The sequence below is a fragment of the Alligator mississippiensis genome, chromosome 15 (genome assembly GCF_030867095.1).
Source record: "Alligator mississippiensis isolate rAllMis1 chromosome 15, rAllMis1, whole genome shotgun sequence".
NCBI classification, from domain to species: domain Eukaryota; kingdom Metazoa; phylum Chordata; order Crocodylia; family Alligatoridae; genus Alligator; species Alligator mississippiensis.
The window spans coordinates 9,874,438-9,899,212 of record NC_081838.1 but is presented as its reverse complement, the minus strand read 5'-3'; the positions used below and the strand labels follow the sequence as shown (position 1 = coordinate 9,899,212).

The 24,775-nt window shown below is 51.9% G+C and overlaps 1 protein-coding gene across 2 annotated transcripts in view; it reads left to right on the top strand.

Moving 5' to 3' along the window:
- Positions 1 to 530: 530 nt before the first annotated feature.
- Positions 531 to 24,775, top strand: part of BCDIN3D (BCDIN3 domain containing RNA methyltransferase) — a 63,904-nt gene continuing 39,659 nt past the window's right edge. Inside the window, exons 1-2 of one of the 2 annotated variants that reach the window (XM_059718359.1) lie at positions 531 to 787; positions 4,215 to 4,688. In XM_059718359.1, coding sequence (XP_059574342.1) covers positions 557 to 787; positions 4,215 to 4,688 — 705 coding nt within the window. In that variant the 5' untranslated portion in view covers positions 531 to 556. Of the gene's footprint in view, positions 788 to 4,214; positions 5,811 to 24,775 lie in introns of those variants that run through there. The other variant, XM_006275706.4, reaches the window with a different exon arrangement.

The following is a 24,775-nucleotide window of genomic DNA, read 5'->3' as shown; positions in this document are numbered from 1 at the left end:
AGACCATCGACTTATCCAGCTCTGCGATCAGGGCTCTGCTAGGAGCGGGTGTGCGGGCACGAGAAGCCTGCTCTGCCACGGGACCGCAGGCAGGGCGCCCCTTCCTCCCGACTCCATCCATGCAACGCTGCTTTCCCTGCTCTCTTCTTGCCCTCGTGCAGCTTGCCTCTTGCTGCAGCTGGAGAGGAGCAGCGCAGCCTAACGGTGAAGATCCCCTGACAAGTCGAAGTCCTGGGGCGCCTCGCTCGCTCTCTCCGTGCCTCAGTTTCCCCATCCCTGCCCCTGGGGAGGGGGGGCTCATTTGAGGTGCAAGCACCCAGACCATCTTACTACCATGGCTGTGACTTTGCTGGGGGTGAAGTCCCTCCCAGTGAGACCAGCCAGGCTAATGGGACAGGCCCCTAATGCCCAGAACCCTTAAGCTGGTTCTCTGCTCCCTGCAAAGGTCCCTTCCACCCTCGCGCATGCGCAGTTCCACCACTCGGAACCCTTGTGTACCGGAACTGGCGGGCGGGCGCGGCGTTGCCGGCCGGAAGGAGGAGCCGACGCACTCAAGATGGCGGCGCCCATGAGGCGCGAGGCCGCGGCGGCGGCCGGGCGGACTGCGGCGGCGCCGGGCGGGCTGGAGCCCGGGGCGGCGCCGTACGGCAACTTCCCCAACTACTCCCGCTTCCACCCGCCCGAGGGCCGCGTCCGCCTGCTGCCAAACGGGCTGCTTCGGCGCCTCTTCCCCGCCCGGGCCCGGGCCCGCCCGCTGCTGGGCCTCGACCTGGGCTGCAACTCGGGGGTGAGCGCGTCCGGGGGCTGAGGAGGTACAAGGGGGTGCTGAGCACCGCTGGGACGAAGGGGAGAGGCCCCTTGGCTGAGCCCAGGAGAAATCTCTCCGTCAGTTAGTTTCTGTTGTTGGTAGTTCCCCCAAGGGGTGCCCTAATCAATAGCGCATCTCCCACTCCCTGCTGCCCTCCCGCCCCGATGAATTTGTAGGTGGTCACAGCCCCTCTTGCGGGGGCTGAAGAGGTCCAGGTCCCCCAGTGTTTCCTCATAGGGCCTTAGCTGCAGGGCCCTGACCACACGAGCAGCCTCCTCCAGACCCTCTCCACGCTGTCCACATCCCTCTCGAAGTGCGGCGCCCAAACCAGGAGTGCGATCTGGGGGAGCATCGCCTTCCTGGAGCTTTTCGTGATGCACCCGCTGCCGCACGGTAACGAGCAGTTAGCTTTACCGATTGCTTCGTCACGTCGACGACTCGTGTTCGTTTTGGAGTCAGCTACGACTCCGAGATCCCTTTCTGCTGCTGTGCTGCCGAGAAGCTCGTCCCCCAGCCTGCCGATGCGTTGGTGATTCCTTCTCCCCAGGTGCAGCACTTTGCACCTGTCCTTGTTGAATTGCATCCTGATCTGTTGTGCCCACTTCTCCAACCTGTCCAGATCTGCTTGGATTCGTTCCCTGCCCGCTAGGGTGTTTATTTTACCCCATAATTTGGTGTCATCTGCAAATTTGGACAGCGTCCTCTTCACACCCTCATTTAAGTCACTGAAGACATTGAACAGCACTGGTCCAACGACCGAGCCTTGGGGAACTCCACTGCCCGCATCCTTGCAGGTCAGCGCCAACCCATCCACTACCACTCTGTGGGTGCGTCCCATTGTAGCATCAGCCCGTGCAAGCACTGGAGGAGGGAATTGAGATACTAGAGCGCTCTGCCCAGGCCCAGGGGAGTCCAGCCCGTCCTTTTGTTCATTCCTGGTCATGCAGAAGTATTGGAGCCGGTCATCTGCTGTAAAGGACTTGGGAAGATGGCAGCAGGTTGGGATGTCCCCAAAGCTGTGGGTTCCTAGCTAAGATCTCTGCCTTTGTTGGGTGAATTGCGTGCAGGTGTTTGCTCCCCAGCTATGCTGTATTAATGGGATCTTGTGGTCCCTTGGCTGATGATTGGAGCACTAGCCCTGGTCCCAGGTCAAGACCAGGGGTTCAGGTAGTTAAAGATGCTGTTTTCGAAGGTGCCTAAAGCAGGAGTGTCAAATGTCTGGTCCGTGGGCTGGATTGGACCCTCAGAGTTGGGTCTTCTGGCCTGCAAACTGTTGCCCAGACTCTGGCTGCAATAAGGGAACTTCCCCTGGGCACAACTAGAGTCCAGGTGGCCTGCTCTTTGTTCCCGTGATGGCAGGGAAGTGCCTGAGGGCCTCCTCTCACTGCGTCCTGGAGCAGCTGAACCAGGCACTGTGTGTGGGTTGGGGGTGGGGGTAGTCCCTGATCCTGATCCTGCACCATTCATCTCTAGCCTCCCATTCATCATCTAGCATTTACCTCCCACTCATCATCTAGCCTGTGGGGCTAGATAGGCCACAAGTATCAAACTTAAAGGATGTAGAGACCCAGCTCCCATTGGATTTTAGGTGTGAGGCTTATCATAAAAGGCAAGGCAAGCTTTCATTATTTAATTTCCAGCAGCAGTAGATTAGCTTAGCACAATGAGGCTCAATGTCTGCATGGTCCGAACACAGACAGTGATACTGTATTGTTGTTGCACATCTTTGTCACTCTAGTGGGATTGGTAACGATGACTGGTTACCCATGTGGGATTGATTATGAGTAGTTGGCCTTTTTAAGCTTTTTTGAGCAATGTATTTTATGTGCTATATTGAGAGGCACTAAAGAATGTTTTTTGACACTTCTGAAGAACAGAATACACTATGAAAAGCTGAGTGCAAATTCTACACTCTGGCTTGTTATGGGGAATATAGCCAATTTTTTAAAGTCTGCATGAGGGATTTTGTACATAGCTTTTTTTTTCTATGTTACTCTCTCATGTAACATTTATATGCATGTCTTTAAACATAAATTAATAACAACAGTTCATAATGAAAAGGCCATTTTTTCATTCTTGCTGCCTGCATTTGCAGAGTCATTGTTATGATAGTTTTTAGGAAGCTGCATGCTGCTTTGGTTCTTTGCGTTATCTATAGCAGTACACTGCATCTCATTTCCAAAGGGATTTTAACACTGGCGAGCCAGGAATCTAGTCACAAGGCTGTAATTCTCTTTAAAAGGCAGAAGGCATTGGAAAGGCTTTTTGTCCACTAGAGGACACTGTGTTCCTGTCTAGCCCAATACTCTTTCTTTTTTGGATGCTGAAGACATACTCAGATAACTGTTCTGTGATTAAATTCCTGGATGATGTCAGCTCTTTTGTAAGAGAAGATTCATGTAGTCTAACCTGCAAAAGGAAATGGGGAAAAAATAACCCTATTTTACAGTCCTATGGCTTCAAGTATACTGAAATATAGCACTTGGAGAAATGAATGGATAAGTCTGATCTGGTCTTTACTATAATGCAGGCCTCATCAATGGTTATTCTTGCTATAAGGGTTCTGTAGTGGGTTACCGGCTCGCCTAGCTCAAATCAGTCCTTGAGTCCTTCTGTTGGTTTCAGTAACACAATCTTTCTATGGGCTCAATACCACAAGCTGTAATACCCTGGATTCCTCTGCTTCCCAGGGCTCAGCCAAAAGCAAAACCATCCAAAAGGCTATGCCCATAGCCTGATCCCAGCAACACAGGCTTCAAAACCCCAGGGTTGATCTGCATCATAGGGTTCAGTTGCAAATATCAAACAATCCAAAATAAACACTCCCAGCATGGGTTAACTCTTGCCCCGTGTTCTTCTGTACAGGAGTCCTCCCTCTATCTCAACATTTTTTACCCCCCTGGTTCCTCCCACTCCCTCTTCCTTTTTTTTTATTTCCAATCATCCTGTCACTTCCCCTCATTATCGTTAATAGCCTGCCAGCTGAGGCCTCTTATGTACGTGGGTGGCTTGTTGCCGACTGCCTGACTGATCCAGACTGCCAGCCTGCAGCCTGTTCCAGGTCCTTTGAGCCCTGTTGTGGGAGGTCAAACATAGCATTTGTCTCCCAAAGGAAGGGGGCATTCACAAGACATGGAATTAATCTCTAGAGCTAAACTAGGATCTTGGGCATCAGGATACTTGAATTCTTTTCCTGGGTTTGTTGACTCGAGGCCTGAATTCAAAGACTAACAGCACCAATAAAGAGACTTCCATTGACTTAAATGAGTTTTGGATTGGGTCCTCCTGGAATGATCCCAAGTTAACTGTTTTAATGCCTCCATTTTGCCTGTAAATTGGCTCTTATTTTGGGGAGCCCACATACACTTAGTTATGTGTGAGCCCATGTTGGTTTTTCTTCCTGCAGGAACTAAGTGTTGCTCTATACCGACATCTCCTTGGCCTGCCGGAGAACGAAGCCAGCCCCGATCAGCCTGTAGTGGCAAAAGACCTGAACCTCCTATGCTGTGACATTGATGCTGCGCTGATTGAGAGGGCCCAGCAGTGCAGTCCTTTTCCAGCCTCCATCCACTATACCACCCTGGATATCATGGATGCTGGTGCCAGGGAGTCTTCTCTGAGCAACTTTTTAAGCAAGTTTGGCCGCTCCACCTTTGACATCTGCTTCTGTATGTCAGTGACTATGTGGATCCACCTTAACCATGGGGATAATGGGCTGGTGGAGTTCTTATCCTGCCTCGCCTCTCTGTGTGAGTACCTGCTTATTGAACCCCAACCCTGGAAGTGTTACCGAGCCGCTGCACGCCGCCTCCGGAAGCTGGGCAGAAACGACTTTGATCACTTCCGATCTCTTGCCATCAGTGGGGACATGGCTGAGAAGGTAACCCAGATTTTAACCAGGGACGGTGCCATGGAGCTGGTGTGCTGCTTTGGGAGCACCAGCTGGGACAGGAGCCTTTTGCTTTTTAAATCAAATGCACTGACTCAGAAAGTCCCATGAGCAAGAGCTGCACTGGCACTGACAACATCCTGGAGAGGAAGGGAGTTGAAGTTTAGTGGGTTGAGTCTGTGGCTTCCGAGTCTATATCCCAGGTATCGCACTGATTCCCTTGGTGGATCTTGCTGGCCTGTTCACCTTGCTATGCCTCGTTTTCTCCCTCTGAAAAATGGGGAGAATGATTTTTAACCTACCTCATGTTGTATTTTGAGGGTTAATGACTGTTCTTGTTGAGTGGTTTGGAAGCTAAGTGCCTGTTCAAGTGTTTCATTTGTATGCAGGGGCTATGGCATGAAAGAACCATGAATTTTCCCTTCCCAGGAATTCAAAGGGAAGGGGAATAAAAACAGATCTGTTTTTCATGGTCTATGTTTATCTTGGTTGTGTAGCATTTTCTCTCAAACTTTTCAGAGAAACTTCTGTGGTGCAGCTGTGTCTCCTAGTCATTTGCAAGTGGCATTGAAAGGATGGAAGGGGTGTGAGCTGGGTTGGTGTTAAGAGTGGTCCCTGTATTATCAGTGCACCTTTGCTGTTGGTATGACGGAGAAGAAGTAACAGTAAACTTTGTAGGCACGAGAAAGTTCTGGCAGCCTGATCTTCCTTTCATAGAATGACACTTTTATGGAGCATGTATCTATAACAGCAAGAGCTCTTTCAAGAAAAACTTTGCCAAACACACATTTTATTGATCATCTTTTATTTTGATTCTTGTATTTTTTTTCCCCCATTCAACCAATCAATTTATCCAATTACAATTTAAGATTGAATGGCTTCTAGTCATTGATTTTATAATTCCCTTAAAATATGCCTCTGCCTGTGTCTTAATCAAAAGGAGTTCAGTAATATTTCATTATTTTGGAGGCTTTCAGTGAAATGATACCTTATTTTAAAGAATCTGGTAGGTTTTAAAACTTGTTTATGCTCAGTTAAGGTTGCTATAATCAATCACGTCTTAAAATCTAGTAAAGTTAAGAAATCAATAAATATTTTAGTATTTTTAATCAATTCACCTTTCTCTCATTAGCTTTATTTTAATGATATGGATGACTTAATCTATAGATTTGAGTCTATATTTGAGTCTGGTTAATACTGTAAGTTATTAATAGAATACAATTAATGTATTAAATGTAACATGTAGGGACCTATGTTAGTGCCACAGTGTTCCACCAGGAGGAGTTCTCATCTAACGTTTCATGCCGTTGGGCATGCTGCCCGGATTCTCTACAGGTATGGAAACGCTTTTTAATTTCTTTTGTGCTGTGGCTGTTTTTCTTGTTGGCTCTTTCCAGCTATTACTATCATTATGCTCAGTGCATGAACAAATTAAGAGCCTTGATCGGTTCCAATGAACTCACAATGAGAGTAGTCTGAAAACCAAACCCCTTTGACTGCCGTGCCCAGCCAGCCAGCCAGGGAATTCTGAGTTCAAGGAGGGAACAGCCAGTTCCTGGAATCTCTGAATAGTGCTAGACAAAGGTGTGTTTGATGCAGTGGGTAGGTGGGGTTCAAAGGTACCAATCAATCACCATCAGTCACAGTCTAGGTCGCTTATACTGGGTCAACAGTATGTGCCAATCAAAATGGTTTTAATTAAATGATCATTTTCAGTAATGCAGCTTAGTTCAAAAAAGAAAAGTAAAGTAGCTATGACTGATGCTCACAAAAACTCCCTTACCCCAGCAGGCCTCAGATGTTTTGTCTACTACTAAAAGGCGGACACACTTTCTTGATAAGCTGGCACGCAGGACTAATACTAGAGAACAGTGAAGTGCAAAAGAATGGGTGCCCAATCCAAGCTCAAGGGCGGTATTATTGAGCCATGCCCCTGAACCACAAGTGGTTCTTCAGCTTGTTGCTCAGTGGAGTCCCAAGATGGATGGTGCAAATGCTAGCTAACACCTTTGCTATAATTCACTATCTGCTTTCAAACCCTGGACACGTTTTACTCTCCCTACAGGAAGTGGGACATGGTTTTCTCCTACTTCCTTAAGGGTTTAGCCAAATCCTTAATCTGCCTCCAGTTCTTCTATGGTACCCAGCAGTTGGGAACCTCATCCTGTGCCTGCTGTATTCTACTACACCTTCAGGGTATGTTACACAGGATCTTTTTGCAAGAGGTACCTTTCGTAGGTCCTGGGCCTGCTGTTCCCCAAATTGTCCAGCTGATGGTGCTGATGTACCATGCAACTCCAGCTCTCAAGTCCCTGTCTATTTTTCTGTGTACTGCTGGTTTTTCTTGTGGAGGTTTATATCTTCACGTGTTTCAGATCAGACAGTGTTTGGATCAAAGGGGAAGGAGTGGCTTTGTAATGGAGCACATCCAGTATTTATCTGGGCAGTATTGAACAATCAGCCCCAAAAGGCAAGTTATATTATTGGTCCAAGAAGAAACTCCTGTAGAGCCACTGCACCAGCATAGAAGGGATTAACCACAGTGTTTCATGAGGGCACCTTTGCTCTGCCCACAGATAAAGAGACCTGTCCATGGTGTAGACTGTGCCATATGTCATCTGCAGCCTGACTGATTGTCCAGGGCTTGATTCTCCTTTTGGCCCCACTAACATACATCTGGAATAAGTCTCCTGAGGTCAGTGGTGTTCATGAATCTGAGATCAAAAGCTGGCCCGGTAGACTTGGGTGGTGGATGGTGTTCAGAAAGGCTTGCCCAGTGAAATGCGATAAGGCTGAAATCGCTTGACAAACACATAAATGTACCTGCCACTCCCATATATACAGAATGGGACTGGGGAAATGGGGTAAGTTGCATCTTCCCTTGTTCCCTTCCCCTTGTCATTCTCTAGGGCCGCATACACATGAGCATGTATGTTTGGTTCCCCAGGGACAGCTAGCTGTAGGGCACCTTGTGCCACTGCTAGTTGTCTCTGGGGAGCGCCTGTGCCATGCACCCTCTGGCCAGCAGCAGGTTACCCCGGGTGGGGTAGGGGAGGCTGGGGCCAGCACTGGGCTGGTATTAGCAGCCTCACCTGCAGTCCTGGGTGCTTCCATTGCTGCAACAGTAGTGATCCTGCCGCTTGGAGCCTGGCCAGCAGCTGGAGTATGGCTCTGGTCAGCCAGTCTCCAGTTTTGAGTGGCACATGTTGCCCCCATACGCACTACTGTGCTTTTTTTTTTTGATCCCTGGATATTTAGGGGTCAACAGCCCTCCCCACATTGCTGCCTTGCAGCTAAATGTGTGGTATGTGGCGCTGCAGATGTGTCTTTAGTGCCACGTACCGCATGACCGCACTCATCTGGATGCAGCCAAGGAGTCCACATTGCAGATGTTCTCCTGGTCTGGGGGCCACTTGGTTCAGGAAATGACCTGTAGCATGTTTATCCTGTCTGGGTTAAACCTTCCTATTGTGTGGAAGCTCAGCAACATAATTGACCCTGTCCTGCAGGCCTGTGATATGAAAGCCTGCTTGTACTCTTGGAAGAAAGATAGCTACATTAATCCTTTAAATGCTGCCCTCCTTGTGCCAGGCCCAGCCAGGGTGCAAGGGGGAAGTGCCCTCTATTCCGTACCCCTTCCATAGTAGCAACATGCCAATGTCACTGTGTACCATCATCACTTATCAAATGGCCAGCCTCTGAGGGGGGCTTTGTTTTGCCTATAAAGACTAGTGCCCTTCTTTTATGCACTTGCATGTTGCAACAGATACAACCTCAAATAGCCCTTTTCCCCCCTCACTCCCTTTGACACTCATACAGTAAATGCGCTGAGGAGTCAGAACCCAGATCAAATGGACAAATCTCTCTCTTTTTTCCTTCCCTTGGCTTGCTATCTCTGCCTTACGCTGCATCTGAGATCTGGGAGATCTGCGATCAGCTGCATCTGCCTCTGAGCTGCAGGACGCAAGAGCAAGACAGGGCCCGGTGGATCCTACTTAGAGATGAAGCAAGGCTCTGGAATGTTTCTCGAATGCTCTCCAGCACTTCCCAGTTGGGGTTACTAAAGTGCTTTAATTACGGGGGTAGGAAAGCGAGAGTAAAGAAGAGCTTGCAGCAAGCCAGCACCCTTCCTAGAGTTCAAAGTCATTTCTGTGGTGGGTCAGTATTGTTCTCGGATATTTCACAGCTAAGCAGGAGAGGGGTCTCTGCACACAGCACTTTATAAAAGAGCAGCAGGCCAGGCTGTCGCCCATGTCTATGCCAACCATGTCCGTGAGCTGGAGAAATCCTCCGTGCCCTGATCCTGTCTCCCCTCTGTGCTCTGCCACATTCTCTTCCCAGAAGCCAGTATGTGCCAGGCACAAGCAGCTACCCTGTTGCACTGAATGTGGGGCAGGGCTGGAGACCCCCCACTCACTACCCTCCCAGCGACGATGCTTTCTGGAGCTACCTCTAAACTCTCAGCACTGATCCTCCTGAAGCAGGGATCCAGGGATGGCCCCTGGTTGAGCTGCGTCTCCAGGGATCAGAGTGGTGGGATACTGGAGTTGCACAGCTGGTGTGGAAATGACTGTGCCGATGCCTTTTCCCTGGGGTCTGGATCACTCCTTCAACACAAGGGAGAAGAAGTTCCCTTGCTTCTGTTGAAACGTCAAGGGGGAACTTTCTTCCTCCAAGCTCACTCCCATGGCTTTCCCCATAGGACCCCCCAGTCTGGACTCACGTCCTTGTCCCTAATGTAGATGTTAAAGCAAGGCCTGCAGAGATGGCTGCTTCCTGTCCCAAACGAGCATGGGGCATTGCTGGGGGATCATTAAACAGCAGTGAATGCAACAGCTCCTAGGTGAGGGCTCCACAAAGGGCCTGGGCAGGGAATTCCTACCCTAGGCACTGGTCTTATCCACGCTCTGGCTCTCCTTGACTCAAGTCTCTCCCATCTGCAAAATGGGGGCAACACCAGGGGAAACTGCGTGAGTGTTTGCACAGCCATTTTAGGCCTGAAGCCGTGGGACACTGGTGGCTCCGGCTCATTGTTCACGTGCTAATTACACCTTGCACCTTCAAAGAGCCTTAGCTCCTTAAGCCTCCCCCTCTGCCCTGTGGAGCAAGGCAGGGCTAATTTCCCCACTGCAGAGATGGAGAAACCAAGTTGCAGCCAAATAAGGGAATGTCAGGGCTGGGTTTAGCGCTCTAGCATTCCAGTTCCCAGGCTGGTGCGAGGCTCCCAGGCCTCCGCATGCTGGTGATGACAAGTATGGCTATGTGGGCCCATGTCAGCATGGGGAACTTCTATGATCTGTATGTCTCCTAGACTGTCCCTGCCTGTGGCTTTTCAAGGTCATTGTGCCAAGCACTTCTATGGGACAAGTGAGCCACTGGGGATCTGCCTTTGTAGAACTGCACCAGGCTCAGCACTGACAACTGCTAGTTGTTGCTTTGTAGGAGGCCAGGCCCAGCTGCAGGGACAGCTTTTTCTTCCTGACATGGCAAGCTAGATCAGACTGATAACACCCTGCCAACTGATGGAGGGGGACCAGTGGGTCCTTGGCCCATCCAGAGAGGAAGGGCAGGTTGCAGAAGCCATTTCCAGGGTGCCCCAAGCGTTCAAGAACCAGAGCTCCTGCGTGCTTGCATCCCTGGCATCCATGAACAGCAGTGCCCCGCAGGTCTGGGGTGGGGGTTGAGGGTTTTGGATGCAGTAAAATCAGGTTGCAAGAGCCCAGTCTCAGAACAAAGGCTGAGGAAACAAACTGATAGAAATTCCCGAGTGAAAGAAGAAAGATGAGAGCCACCTGGTTTGGTTGGGAGGGACTTCAGCCTGCCCATGTCAGAGCAGAGCCCATGCCAATGGCAGACGGAGGGAGGAAGATGGTTTTAATTTGGAGACCAGAGAAGCTACAGAAAGAGGTCAGTTCGTCTTGATCCTCACACACCAATCCCTACAAAAGCTCCTCCTCTCCCAGCCCCAGGACTGTCTAGGTGGGTAAGTGGTGGCTACAGAGAGGTCCCCTCGTTCTTGCCCTGGGAAAGCCGCAAGTGTTCCAGGGGGATTTGGAGTCGAGCACTGATTCTCTGCCCCACCTCCCTTCCCTCCCCAGCAAACAGCTTCCTGGAGCTGAAAGCCAGGCAGAGCCTGTTGGTGCAAGCCCCCGTGGCAGAAGCTGCAGCTGCTCCGTGCCGCACTTTGGGGGTTCAGTGGCCTGCAGCCAGCCGGGAACAAGTTCCTTCTCATTGCCTGTGCGCGTGGCTGCCAGGGAGCAAAAGAGAAAGCAGGAGAGCTGCTGAGCTCTGGAAAGCAGGGCGGGGATTGGAGCATGGAAACTGCACAGTACCCAATTTAGACCTCGCACTCGGCCCCGCCGCCTTTGCAAGGTTCTGGTGAATGAGCAGCCTAAAAACAGAGCTCCCTTTTCTGCAGTGGGGGTAACCCTTCTGGATGGGGGTCATTGGTTCATAGGCAGTGACCTTGGTGCATATGTGGGGCTTCCTGTGCTGCCCTTATTTTTTAGACTCTAGCATTTCAATCTTGCATGAATCTCTCTTTCTCAGACCTTTCCACGGCTATAACCCAGTATAGGGGGTAATGGAAGCATTCATCTTTCCATTTCTCTCTCTGACCCTCATTTTTGAGTTCTGTATTCTAGATCTAGAAGCAGTCTAGAGCTTCTGTGTTTCCTCCTGCTCTCTAGTTTCATCTGAACTGTTTCATCTACTATTCCTCATTGGTTCCTTCTAAACCGTGTACTTGTTCCTACCTCGTTGCTTGTTTCTGTCTGGGACGAAAACCCGGTCACTGAGTCGCACGCCAATTCAGGCCCAGTGAGCCTGGGCTTGTTTTTTTGAAGTGCTGAGCATCCACTTTGCTCTTGAGTTGGACTCTCAGTTGGGTTTAGCTTCCACAGAAGATTGGGATTGTTAACAAAAATTTGGGTGAAGGTCGGGATCGTGGTTGAGGCCAAGATTCATCTTAATACCAAGGTTACGATGGGTATTTAGGACCAAACTGGTTATGAGCATACACTTTAACTCTTGATGCACCCCATGGTCCAGTCAATGGGACACCAGAGCAGGAGATGGTGGGTTCTGTTCCTACCTCTCTTAACCAGCTGTTTGACATTGGACAAGCCGCTCCCCTTCTGAACACTCTTCTTTCCTCTCTCTTTCCATCGGTGAACTCAGTACAGTGACAGTGATTTTTGATTGCAAAGTCCATTGAGATCCACAGGCATTGAGGGCCGCGAGGACTCAATGTGAGATCCGTGGAAAGACTCCTGCTGACTTGGGAGTCAGCAGAGTCCAATTGGACCTATGAAGTAATCCCTAGTGGCTGTCTCCCTCTCAGATGTGTACTCTGTGCAGCTAGCTTCTGGGGCTTGGAGACCCTTTGCATAGAGACTGGATGCCATGAGGCTGGACATAAGGTGTGACCTGGTCTTGGTCTACCAGCAATGTTCTTCTGCACTTAGGACTCCAGCACTGGGGTGCTAATGCTTCTGATTTACCAGACAAGGATTCCCACCCTTCTGTGCTCAGCTGGTCAGGGGTGAGCGTGCATGCACAGAGGGGGGAGCCACCTTGGAGGCATCTCACATTGCCTACAAGGAGGGTCAGGACACTGGACTGGGTGGGACAATGGCTCGCTCATTTGTCCCAGCTCCTTTCTGAAGGGCCGTGTTGACAGATCCCGCAGAAGTCATCTCTTTATTGCTGCACTTGCAACTTCCATATCATCTGTGTGAGTGACAGTGGCTTGGTTGTGACTGAGTATCAGGGTAGTGGCCCAGCGTCATCTCCTCCTTTGCCCAGGGCTCCCTGCAGAGACTCCCGAGTCTGCAGAACACACCGAAGCTGCTGGAAGCCCAGCATTGCAAGCGTGGCTGAAATCCCAGGTGCACATACCCAAGCGGTCGGTCGTGTTGCAACAAGCCTGCCCTCCCTGGAGAGAACAGGCTCCAGGGTGACACATCAAAGAGAGGGGCAGAGCCGGCAGATCAAAGGGAATCAGCAGGGCGTCTCCGCAGGATGAGACTTCTCCGCTCCTTTCCTCTGTTGTCCCTTTAATCTCCATGGCCTCCCAGAAGCGTCACTATCATCGTCTGGGGCATGGGAATGGGATGCTGGTGGGACAGGGATGACACTCGAGGTGTTTGGGCTTCTCTTTCCCCTTGGCTGAATTTCCCCCACTTCAGTCGTACTGAGAGATGCTTCTTGCTGGAGGGGAATGGAGGGATGGGGGTAGTCTACCAGGCCAGTGTTGACTTCAGTAGGCATAAAAGAGGCCCTGGAAATTGTGCATTTGCCACACAGGCTCTTCTGAGACAACGCCAATGGCTCCGAGATGGACCCTCTTTGTCCTTTGCGTCTGATCCACCCCCAACAAGGTGTTCCTGAGCATAAGATGCATGTGGCTACGCTCTGTAGACTATGCACATCAGGGCTAAGCAAGGCCAGGGCAAATGAACCCTCTTTCCACTACCTCCCTTCTGCTCCTTCTGGAAGGCACATGCCAGTATGGGAAGCTTTGTCCCGTTGCTGTTGCTGGGATGAACCCCTGGGCTGGAAGTAACTGTTTCAGCTTGGTCTGCTTGAGAGAAGCCAGCAGGGTGGTCCATTGAAACTGGGGTCTTCCAGCTCTTGACACAAGGAATATAAGGTGGACAGCATGGGAGATTTCCTCAAACCAGTGTGAAATGGGAGCCTAACAACCGAGTCAGGAAGAACGGCCTAATTAGCAATAGCTGGTGAGAGCCCCTGTCCTACCCAGCCTTCTCTGCAGTTATCCACCGGTCCTGTTAGGGATTTCCAAGGCAATGGTAGTGTCAGTCTCCTCCCTTCATGTCCCTCCGGTGAGGGCTACAGGTTTTGCCCGAGCAGAGCGACCTTGGGAAAGCTGGACGTCCTCTGTGGAGGCCTGCTCCATGGGGAAACTTGACCACGCTCTGGCTCTTCTATTCAGTTTTCCCTGAATCTGAGCTTGGGGAAAGTTTATTTGGCTCAGGGGAATGGAAAGAAGCAGTGGAGCATACGTGAAGGCTGTAGCTGCATTGAAAGATGAAGGGCAATGATAGTCAGCAGTGGAAGGGACATTGGAGCCAGCCTAAGTGACTTCAGTGGCCCTGACTGGCCTTAAAATCCTTATATTTCCTCCCACCACAGCAGCCATGCTGAGGCCCAGGAGAATAGGAAGCTCCTGGCTCCGTATCTGATCTGACCTAGCTTGAGATCAGTGCAGTGGGCTTCCAGGAAGACCCTCAACCCATATTCCTTGGTCATTGCATGGTTTCAACAGATGCAATGGATCCATTAGCTCATTAGCAGCTCCCTGAGCTGTAGGTCAAAGACCCAAGGGGTGGGCGGAGTGGGGGTGCAAAACGCGTCCTTCCTTGGCCTGGTTCCCAAGTGACTAGCGAGCAGGTGGGTGGAGACGGAGAGGGGGGAACTCACTCCGATCTGCATTTCTAGCTGGTGCTGTCACCGGCAGAACTGATCCGCTCCCTGCCAAAGTGGCAGGCCTCAACTGGTAACTGCTCTTGGATTTGGGTACATGTGTGCGTCTCTCTCTCTCTCCTTTTTTTGTTCAAGAGCAAAGAACAGCTTCAGCTGGTTTGTGCAAAGTGCTGACTTCAGGCATCTTTGGGAGCGGGTGACTTGGCGTGGGGGCAGAGCCGTTCTAAAGAATGGCAAACAAAAAGTTACTATGGAAAATATATGTGAAGGTTACCTGTGACCTTAGCAGGAAGAGCCATGCAGAGGGCAGGCTTCGGTGTGGGAGAATGAGCCTTTGCGTAGGTCTGCACCATGCCTGCGAGGCCATGAGCACATGTGTTTGCAAGTGGATGTGTGTGCTTGCATGGATTTGCATGGTATTTGTGGGTACAGTGTGTATGACCCCAGTGGTATATGCCCCACCTTGCAGGGTGCTCATTTGTATACTATTACCCAGAAGTCTCTTCCTGTTCCTCTAGAGCTGCCACTCCAAGACCAAGAGGAAACGAATCCTGTTAAAAGGCTGTGGGATATTTCAGAGAGGGGCTTGCAGGCCTGTACCAGCTTCCCAAGGCTTGTGGCGTGCTCATCGTCACCTGGATTCAGCCTTGTTCCTAGAGCTGAGCTTCTGCACAAACCCAGCCTTGGCTTAATTGCATCCCATCACGCACACGCTGTCTTCTCTTTGCTCAGGGACTGGCTCACCAGAAGCCATCCACAGCCTTAAAGTTAAGCCTTCCTGCTTGGGCAGGAGACACTGCTGGGTTTAGATTCAGAGGTGGATTCTTGGTGCTGATATAACCCACCCAGGGCTTTTGAGGAGCAGAGGTGCTAACAGGGCCCAGACAGAGATGAAGACAGAAAGTGGATTTCCCCGCTAGGTCTGGGCCCTACAAGCGGCAGAGAGCCTATGGACCAAGTTCCCCTGGCATCCCTCTGACCGCCCACCAGGGAATTGCTGGCTTGCTTTTAAGGCAGGTCACTGATCAGGCTGTTTTGAAGCCTGGAAAAAAATGGGATTTAGCCACCCACCATAGTTACAGTCACTCCTTTCTTCTCTTCTCCCCTTCCACAGACCACCTGCAAGAGCAGAGCTCAGCAAACACAGCAAGCAGAAGGCAGGGCTGAGACCCGCCCCGGTTGTGAACAATGCTGACAAAAATCCCGCTCCAGGGCAGGGCAGGGCCAGCCTTTGTGGAGCATGATTGCTCCTTTGCCAGCGAGGTGGAAAGAGGAGCAGGAGGCCTGCTGTTGCCCTGGTTCTCAGGGCCCAGCACCGCCTGCTTGCACAGGATGGGCAGAGGTGGATGGTGGTACCATTGACTGCACTTGGGCACTTGCGTGCAAGGGACAAAGGGGTCACAGAGCTTTTGCGCTGGCCCCAATGCAGCTTCTCGCTAGACCGTGCTGAGTCAGGGAGGCAGAAGTCGCCCCCGTGCTACCCCTGTCTCTGACCCCAGCCCCTGGCACCTTGCTAACAAGAGGTCCGTTCCCTTGGAGGGGCTTACAGGGGGATCAGCAGGGGCAGAAAGCCCCACAAGCCTGGGACACAATCTTGTGCCATAGATGCAACAAACCTGTCTGGATTTGGGTCCAGCGCCCTGCAAAGTTCTGGTGTATTTGGATGGGGGGGAGGAGGGGGAAATGGGTTAGTTTATTGGAGGGAGGAAGATCCACTGTGAGCCATGCAGCCACACCCGAGCTCTGATTCGGACCTCACACTGGATCAAGCAAATGTGCCACTGTTGGCCAGGTGTCAGGTCACGCTTGCAAGAGTGTAAATGCAGATGAAGTCGGTGGGCCAGAGCCTCACCAAGTGCTAACTGGAGCTAAGGGATTTTACAGCAGCTGGGCCCTGCCGTTACTCTCTTCTAGGTGAGATCAGAATCAGGCCTTTTGACTTCCCTGCTGTTACTCCTGATTTGAGGTGACAGAAGAATCCACCCACTGCATGTAAACTTCCTGCACCTGTACTGAAAATGGTTTTGTCCCATTGCTACACTAGCTAGAGGTGCAGCCAGCCCTGTCACTAGTGTAGACAGGACTCTGGAACAAGGGAGAAATTCGCAGCTTTCCTTCCTTCTCTTTTACCTCTGGTTTGGCAGCCAGAAGCTACTCCCCTTTCCCTCCTGCAGGGACACAGGTGATACTCTGCTCTCCCATTCAGGTTTCCACTCCGGTGCTTTCTTTGAATGGCAAGAGATTGTGTGGGATGTTTTCCAGGAAACAACCATGAGAATGAGCCAGTCCCTGGCCTAACACTTAGCTGGGATCAATTACGGAAGTCACTACAATGTTTTTTGCCCATTGAAATCACCTGAGAATCAGGCCATTGCATACTCAAAGTCTTATCTGTACACAAGACGCCAGCACTCACACTCAGACATGTTGTGTGTGCATGCTAGCACACGCAAACACAACCATAGGCACCAAGACCCTAACACAAGCATCCACTTGGACCCACACAGGCGCAAGCACAAGCTCACAGACTGACACGTGGGCAAACCATTCCCACACAAATTTATGCACGCCTGCAGCATATTACACAGAACTTTTCCTTCTTGCTCTTCGACCCAAGAAAACGAGAGAGAGGGATCCCTCTACTCGCGTATGCACACTTCTCCCTTCCCAGAGAGCTCGAGAGCAGCAACGTGCGCGCGTGCCAGGCCTCCCATCCCCACGACATGTAGGAGTGTTCACAATCTCAGGCACTTTCCTCAGCACCCTATAATCTCCCCGTGCCTGTTTGAATTTTCACTTCTTAAGTGCCCCAGTCCTGTTTTAATAAGTGGTGTCTGGCTGTTAAGAGTCACACACTCCCAGATGCTATCAAGAAACAAAAACACTTTCAGGAGAGCATGAAAAGGTGAGCACGGAGGGAGGTGGTCGGGTGGGGGCTCCAAGTTATCCAACCTGCTGTGTGAAAACATCCCCACCCCATTCCTCTCGTGGCAGGGATAGTTTGCAGAAAGGCCGAGGCTTGCATTGCAGGGATATCAGCAAAGGAGAGGCGGGTGAACTCCCAAACCACCAGCTTCAGATTTAGCTTATCTAGCTTCAGTGGAGTAGATTCTGCTCTTTCCCCCAGACTAAGTAAACCAGGAATTGGCCTTAAATCAATACAGTTGTGCAGGTAGAAACCAAAGGAGAGCCAGACCTGGAGTGGTTTTTGATTGATATTGCTGGATGTGAGCCCAGAAGCACAACTCAGGTGGTCCAAGCCAGGCTGCGTGGCTCCCAGTCCTGTGTGTCTGTAGTAGCATCGTCTCAGCTCGGGTAGCACTTTTGACACCTGGTTAAAACTCACACGTCTGTGAGCACCTCACATGTAGGACTGTGCCAATAACCGCTATTTTGATTTACTTGCAGTTCTGGAGGAAATACAGATTCATTTAGGCTCAGCCCTCAAACCCCTTTGTTTCAGCAAAGCGAACAATATTGAAATGTTTTCTTTAGAAAGTGTTGAAACACAGTGCTTCCCCCCCCCCCCTTTTTAATAGATTTTCTTTTTCCAGCTAAAACAGCTGGATACAGAGTTGTGAAATGTTGTGGCAATTTCCAAAAAAAACATTTCCAGTCCAAAAAAAAAAACCCAACAAAAAACCCATCAGCCTCCAGCTCCAGTTGCAGCAGCTCTGATGGGCTCCTTTGTGGGGTGGGAAACTGAGGCACAGAGATACACCAAGAGATTTGTGCAAATGAAGAGATCTGCAGCAGGGGAGAGACTTGCTTCTGGTTATCTCACAGCCTTAACCACTGTCCCATCTTGCCCTGGCAAGACAGAGCTGGGAATTCACTGGTAGGACACCCCAGTTGCTCGCAGCAGAAGTAAGCGGTAGTGGAAAGGGCAGGCTTTTCGGGAGATGGATGGTCTTTGGGGTAAGCTGGGTTGATCTGTGATACAGCGGCTAAGGGAGAGGGTGAAGAGAGAACCACTGACCCTTACTGGAGAACGGGCCAGATTCTCTCCACTGAGGTTGGGGCTATGCTGATTTACATCCTCCAAAAAGACAGCCCTCAGACATTACCTGCCTATCCTAAGGGTTCATCAAGGGCCACGATAAGCTCTAAGTACTATCCAAATCCTGCCTTTGTGGCAGACTTTGCACCCCGAGGGGTCCTGCGAAGTGCTTCAGCTCTACCCTGGCCATGCTGAGAGCCCTCCACTTCCACGGAAGACCTAGGAGCTATGCATGCCCAGGCCCTAGCAGGATTGGAGCCCTTTTCTCTGGATAGGCTTCACATTGTCATCCCATGCAGCTTACACAACCTCCAGAGCACACTCCAGGTACATATGTGGTTGATGACCCCAGGGGAGCATCGAATCAATCGGTTGGAGCACGCCCTCTTGGCGGGAGGTGGCACAAACGTGGGTACATTGTACACACAGCTGCCTCTGTGCTGGCCATGGGTGGCTCTTCTTCTGTTTTATCTCTCTCCATCCTGCTGGAAAACACCTGGAAGCCCTGTCAGGTTGGCACACAGAAGCCTAGCTTGGAACGAGCCCGGGAAAATAGATGCGAGAGCAATTCCTGCTGGAAAGCAGACTGCCTGAGAGCTGTATATGGGTCATATGCTCAGGTGGTGTGCGCAGCATTTAAGTCCCCAGCTACTGCAGAAAATCAGGACCCGGGGTCCCGGCTTAGTAATGACAAGAGTTTTATAAAGAACATTTGAGGTTCCTCTATGAGTTGTCTGGTTTGGGGTCCTGCTTTCAAGCTTTCCCAGCAACCGTCAGGGCTAGAAACTTCCCTCAAAAGGACACAGAATTCCCCACATCATCGCCTGACTCTGGGTGCTGGGGCTTTAAGACAAAATGTCTAGTGTGTGATGTTAGCAGCGGGGGGATAATGCCATGAGGCCCTTCAATAGAGCTGGGCTAAATTATACCTCTGTTGAGCCCCTTGAGTTCAGTAGAGCTATGCTGATTTGCCCCACCTGGACACTTGGCTCCTAGTGCTGTGGCTGATTTACAGCCCCCAGGGATCAGACTAATTCAGGGACTCATGCAGTAGTTAAAATGGGATAAAGAGGGACTTCATCGAGGCCTGCAGGTTTGCAACTCCCTGGCCTTGCTCCTTGCATTGTTTTTAACCCAATGCAAAGGGCTCCAAACTCTGCAAACCAGTAGCAGTGACTCTTCCCCCCCCCCCCACTTGCATAGGTGTAAATGATGAAATGCTCCTGATTTACACTGGGGGCATGGAGAGGAAAGCCAGGTGCCTGTCTTTATTCAGTTTGCTCTCCCCTCCTCTGCTGCCTTTTGAGCTACCACCTCCCATTTGCTGCCTGGAGACTCCCAGGGGCTGGGAGTGAGGGACATCTGCAAGGCTTGGCTTTCATCAGCCTGAAACCCACCATGGGGCTGAACTCATGGATGGGTGGAGGGTTGTCTTGCAGAGTGCTGAGGCGAGGGGTCAGCTGTGGGCATTGGTGGGTGTGGGGGGATCTGTCATCCCACTGCTGCAGTAAGTGGTCCTGGGCATATCTACACTGAGGCAACCAGGCATGATTGCTTCACGTGAGGGACCAGACTTGCTGGTGCTGGGGGGGAAAGTTGGCTTGTCTGTACTAGCTGCCCTCCTACTAAAGAAGCCAGTCTCCCTTGGCACCAGCTAGGATTAACCCCCTTGCCTGGGTGGATCCCCGGACCATCTCCCCCAAGCCTGCAGACCCTGGTCGGGCCACCCGGTCCCCTGCGCTGGGTCCCTCGAGGCCGTGACTCATGGCCAGATTCCTCAGCTCTGAGCTGGCTCCTTTGTTCCCCGTTCCTGGGTGCTGCTGCGTTTGAGATTTTTCAAAGCCCTGAATCAGAGGGTGTGTCCCCAGAGCTCACAAACACGCACAGGCCTCGGCAGGAAGAAGCCAGCGCCTTTCCCACTGAGCCGTGAATACCTGGCCCGCTGCCATGTGGACCCTGCCAGGCACCACCGCCAATCCTGGAGCGCCCAGAGCTGCTGAGCGCTGGGGTTTTTGCTCCTCTCCTTAAGCCCTGGGTCTGGGTTTCTTATCATCCCCTCTCAGCAGCAGCTGTGGTTTTGCACCCATCCCACCTGCCGGCCGGTCCTGGTTCCCACGGCTCGGGCCTTCCCAGGCTTCTGCAGAGCAAGGGGTGGAGATTGCAGCGCTGGCAGCTCAAGTCCCTGTGCTCCGGCATGACTCACTGCTGCCTCGCCCTCAATCTCAAATAATTTCTCCACCCTGCCCTGCCCCTGGCACTGCCTCAACTCACCCAGGCCTCCTTGTAGCTCAGGCTGCAGCTTTAGCCTACCTGGGGTTGGAAGACCCCTGGCAGTATCCAAGGGTTTGCTGGGCAACCCCCTCAGAGCAAAGCTGCTCCTGAGATAATATCCTTGCCTGCTGCGGCTGATTTAGACAGGGATCTGGTCTGTATTTTTGCTCCATGCTGGATTTTTTTTTTTTTTGTTGCTTCTCCAATACCCTTAGATCTTCCCACCAAGAGACTCGAGTAACAGTGGGTGCTCACAATATGAGGATGTTGAGACCTAGAAGTCTCTGCCTTCTCTACACACTCAAATCTGTGCCTGCATGGTGAAAGGAAGGTGCTGTGGTATTGCATGCTAGGCTAGACTGTGTTAGCCATATCTGTGCTAGGTTAATCTAGGCAGCCTGGGTAATCGCAGGCAGGAAGAAGTGGCTGTGCTGGGTTTGCACGTGCTACCAAGCAGAGGGTGAGTGCTCTGCAGACCGTGCTGCATCGGCTGGTTGCTCTCATGTGCTACAGCCCACATTGCATTTCTCCTGCTATGGCTCCCTGCACTACATTAAGCTAACGTGGTGAGCAACACATGCTACCATTGAAGGCAATGAGCTAGACCGGCACTTGGACCCCTGGGTTCAGTTTCCAGCTCTGCCACTGACTGTCTCTGTGACCTTGGGCAAGTCACTTTCCCGGTGGTATTCCATCTTAGTCTTTGTCATTGGCTCCAGTACAAAGGGAGCGGGGACTCCCTGCTGCAAGTGTTTGGCCACCCTCAGTCTTGCTGGGAGCTACCTCTGGCTGTGGGTTCAAATAGTATCGGATACAGGACGGCCCTGACTTCAGCTGGGGTCTGTTCAGGGCCCTGTTGTGTACACAGTTCTGTCTGATCTGAAGTGGTTTTGAACAGAGGCTGGAACAAGGAGAGCCTGATCTCACCAGGACCTCTGGATGTCACCGTCATACAGATGATCCTCTGCAAAGACCCAGGGCAGCTCCAGCCAGCTCAGGCAAGTCTGCCTGTCGTGACAAAAGTCCCAGACAGCCTGACCTTTTGAGGCACGGCATTCCTCCAGCACAGGGAATGTCTCTGTCTCTGCCAAGGCTGTCCCAGCTTGCAGGAGGCCAGCTGAGGTACGTACAGCTCTATGCAATCCATCCGTGCCGTGACCATGTTGTTTGCATGCCCGCCTGTGTGTGCAAATGTTTGATCCGTTGCACCTCAGGCAGGGAGGCTGGGTCCCTAACCCATCCCTCCCATGTATGGGGAGAAAATGGCCTTTGCTCTCCTATGCTGTCACCCCACGAGGACCCCCAAATGCTGCTGGGCGATGCTTTTGCCCCATCGCCCTCTGCTTTGACTGATGTGAACAAACCACAAGCCAACGCCGAAGAGACTGGGGTGCTCCATCCTCTTGATTCGTGTCTCCGGAGGAACCCAACCCTTGGCGCCTGCACCTGCCGGTGCGCACCCACTCCTCGCACCACGGCTCAGTCAGAAGAACCGTGGGCTGTGCCACGTGGCCAGCTCCTGCTGCCATTTTGTTTGGGGCTCTTGCAAGGCCTAGGGGTGGCTGTGTGGAAACCCCAGCGGTTGGGCTGGGCTGGCAGCGCGTTGAGGCTGCTGCTGTGTGCAAATGAGCGCCTGGCTTCCTTCCAGGCAGAGGCGTGGGCACCTGCGGAGGCCTCCGCCCTGCAAGCCCAGAGGTGGTGAGCTGACACAGCCCCTCTGGAATCCCGCCTGCTCTAACCAAGCCTCTTGGCAGGCAGGACATTGCGTCCTGGCAGCACAACAAGGGATCGTTGGCTTCCCAGAGCATTCCTGGGCTCGTACGATCAGGGCCTGTCATGCAGAGTCCTGGCTGGCTTGGCACGTGCCCGCCTTGCTGCCTCTGCAAAGCTGGTGTGGGCTTGGCAACTCGTTGAGGGGGACGTTGGGCTCTGCAGGGAACATGGCGCTGTCCACTTCCTTGGAGAGCCACGGCCACCTGCTCTCATGCTGTCCCACCAACAGCAGGGTCCAACTAAGGAGGTCTCAGCTTGTGGCAGGGCGAGGTTTCTCTGTCTGACTTGTACCTGCAGCATTTATGCCCCTGAGCAAACCCTGGCTTTGCAGCAGCTCCATGCCAGGCTCCTGCCTTCCTTGCCATACGTAGCCCATCCTGGCAGCCACATGGCCACGGGCTGCAGCTGGCCAGTTATGGGGACATTCACCCACCATCAGCTCCTGCCTTAGAGCCGTGTTACGACTAGCGCTGATTCTCATAAGGGGAGTCGGCAGTTCCCGTGCCTTCTTGCCAGGCTCCAGTTCCTCCCAGCATGAAATGTAAGCTGGTGACCACCTACCTGGAGCCCTGTCAGCACCTTCCCATAGCTGCCGAGGGGAAAGGAGTGAGGGCGAGATGGCAGGAGCAAGGCACGCCTTTGGGCAAAAAGGGACTGGGAACAGGGTGTTTAATGGGTGAATAATAGACTTGATTGAAATACTCTAGGTTTTTGGTTTTTTTCTCTCTTTTCCTGATAAATACTTTGCAATCATGTGGAAAAGAGCCTGTTCCAACATTTCTTTTGAATGCAATGTTTTGGTTCTTCATTTCAACAGAGCTTGTTTTTTTCCAGTGAACTCTGGGCTTTTAAGGCATCAGATAGCTTAAAGAACAAGCTTTGCAGGGCTGCCAGTGGAAGGAAAAGTCTCTGATCAAAAGAAGACATTTCGAGGAACCCTGAAGAGGGAATTTTGCTGCTGTTTGGGGAGATTTTTGCAGCCTAGCACCCAATTCATCCTGCAAGTCCCAACACCCTGGTCTCTCCAACTGTTATATATAGAGTTTGGGGAGGGTTTGGGGGAGTGAGTGGTCGCGTGCTTGCAAAGCATTGCCTTCTGGGGTAGATTTAGGAAGGGGGGCATTGAATTGCAGCTGGATTGCTTTCAGTTTGCTGATCACACCCTGGTCTGGCCGGCTGAGTCAGACCCCAAGCTAAAGATCGTGCCCTTGGTGTTGCAACCAACTGGAACAACCAGTGTATGCAAAAGCTCTGGGGCTGTGCCTGGGGGCAGGGGGTGGGGGGACACGGACCTCCCAGGGCCAGGGTCATCTGAAGGGCTATTAGGTATAGCGCTTTCTCACTGAGTGACATTTGCTCACCCCAAACCCAAGGGCTTTGTGCTAGGCAGGGGGATTGTAGAGGCCTGAGGTCTTGCCCCTGCTCCTTTCTGATCAGATACTTTGAGCGTTTACCTGCAGAAGTTTTGCAGCAACACTGCCCCCCCTTCACATGCAAATCCCTACCCGTGTATTAGCAGGGGGAGGGGGGGACAACCCTGGCACAGATCTCAGGTAAGGCCAAGGTGTTTGCATTCCTCTTCTGATTGGCCAGTGCCAGCAACCAAGCATGAGATTGCCATATACGGTCATGAAAATTGTTCCATTGGGCTCCGCCTCTACAACAGAAAGAAATGCTGGGAAAGTCGGAGATGGTGGCCCGGCCCGGGTGCGTCTCTGCCCTTCTCCCGGGAGCAGAGGTGCCCTGGAGGAAATGACTGCCTCGGCCTTGGAGCCAGCGACATGGCCTTAAAAACACATTGTGCAACATGAATTGGCTCCCTCAGCACTGTCTGTCCCTTGTCAGGAGAGACGGGATTATGGGGCTGGGGTGGAGGAAGGGCTCCTTTGTCCCCCTTTTTGACCGACTGGTATTGTAACAGCACATAGCAAGACGGTCAGCATGGTGAACCCCGTTCTGCTGCCCTAGGCAATAGACCCGTTGTCCCCGTGTTTACATCCGTGCATGCATTGCCTGGAGGCACAGAAGCCAGGAGCGGGCTGGAGTGAATGAGAGACGGGGATGCTGGTTGAGCTGTAGTGGACAAAGGACTGGGTTAGGATAGGCTGGTAGCTATAAGGAGCAAAATTGCACCCCGTGGGGGTCAATTTTGAACTGAATGTGTCTGGACTAGGGCTTTTCCTAGCTGGTTCCCACCTCCCAGTCCCATCCAGTCATCAGCAAGGGAGGGATTCCCAAACTGAGCATGCCAAAGCCTGAAAGACCCTGGGTGAGAACCCTGCAGGCTGGCATGGGCCCAGATTGCATTGCCCCATGGAGGAGACTGCCTTGAGGTTGCTGGCTGGGGACTGAATTGCATGAGCTGGAGCTGGCTGGGAGCAATTTGCTTTGGACCAGATGCCTGTTGAGCAGCCAGAAACATTGCCTATCTATTTGGGGCCCAGGTGACTTGCTCCATCTCTGCCAGCGCTTGTTTGATCAGTTCAGTTGTTTCTATGGAGGAGGAGAAGATGGTAGAAGACCTGTGGCAGAGTATCTCCCTGGCTGCATAGCAGATAGACTAGAGCCTGGGGTTTCCATGGGACTT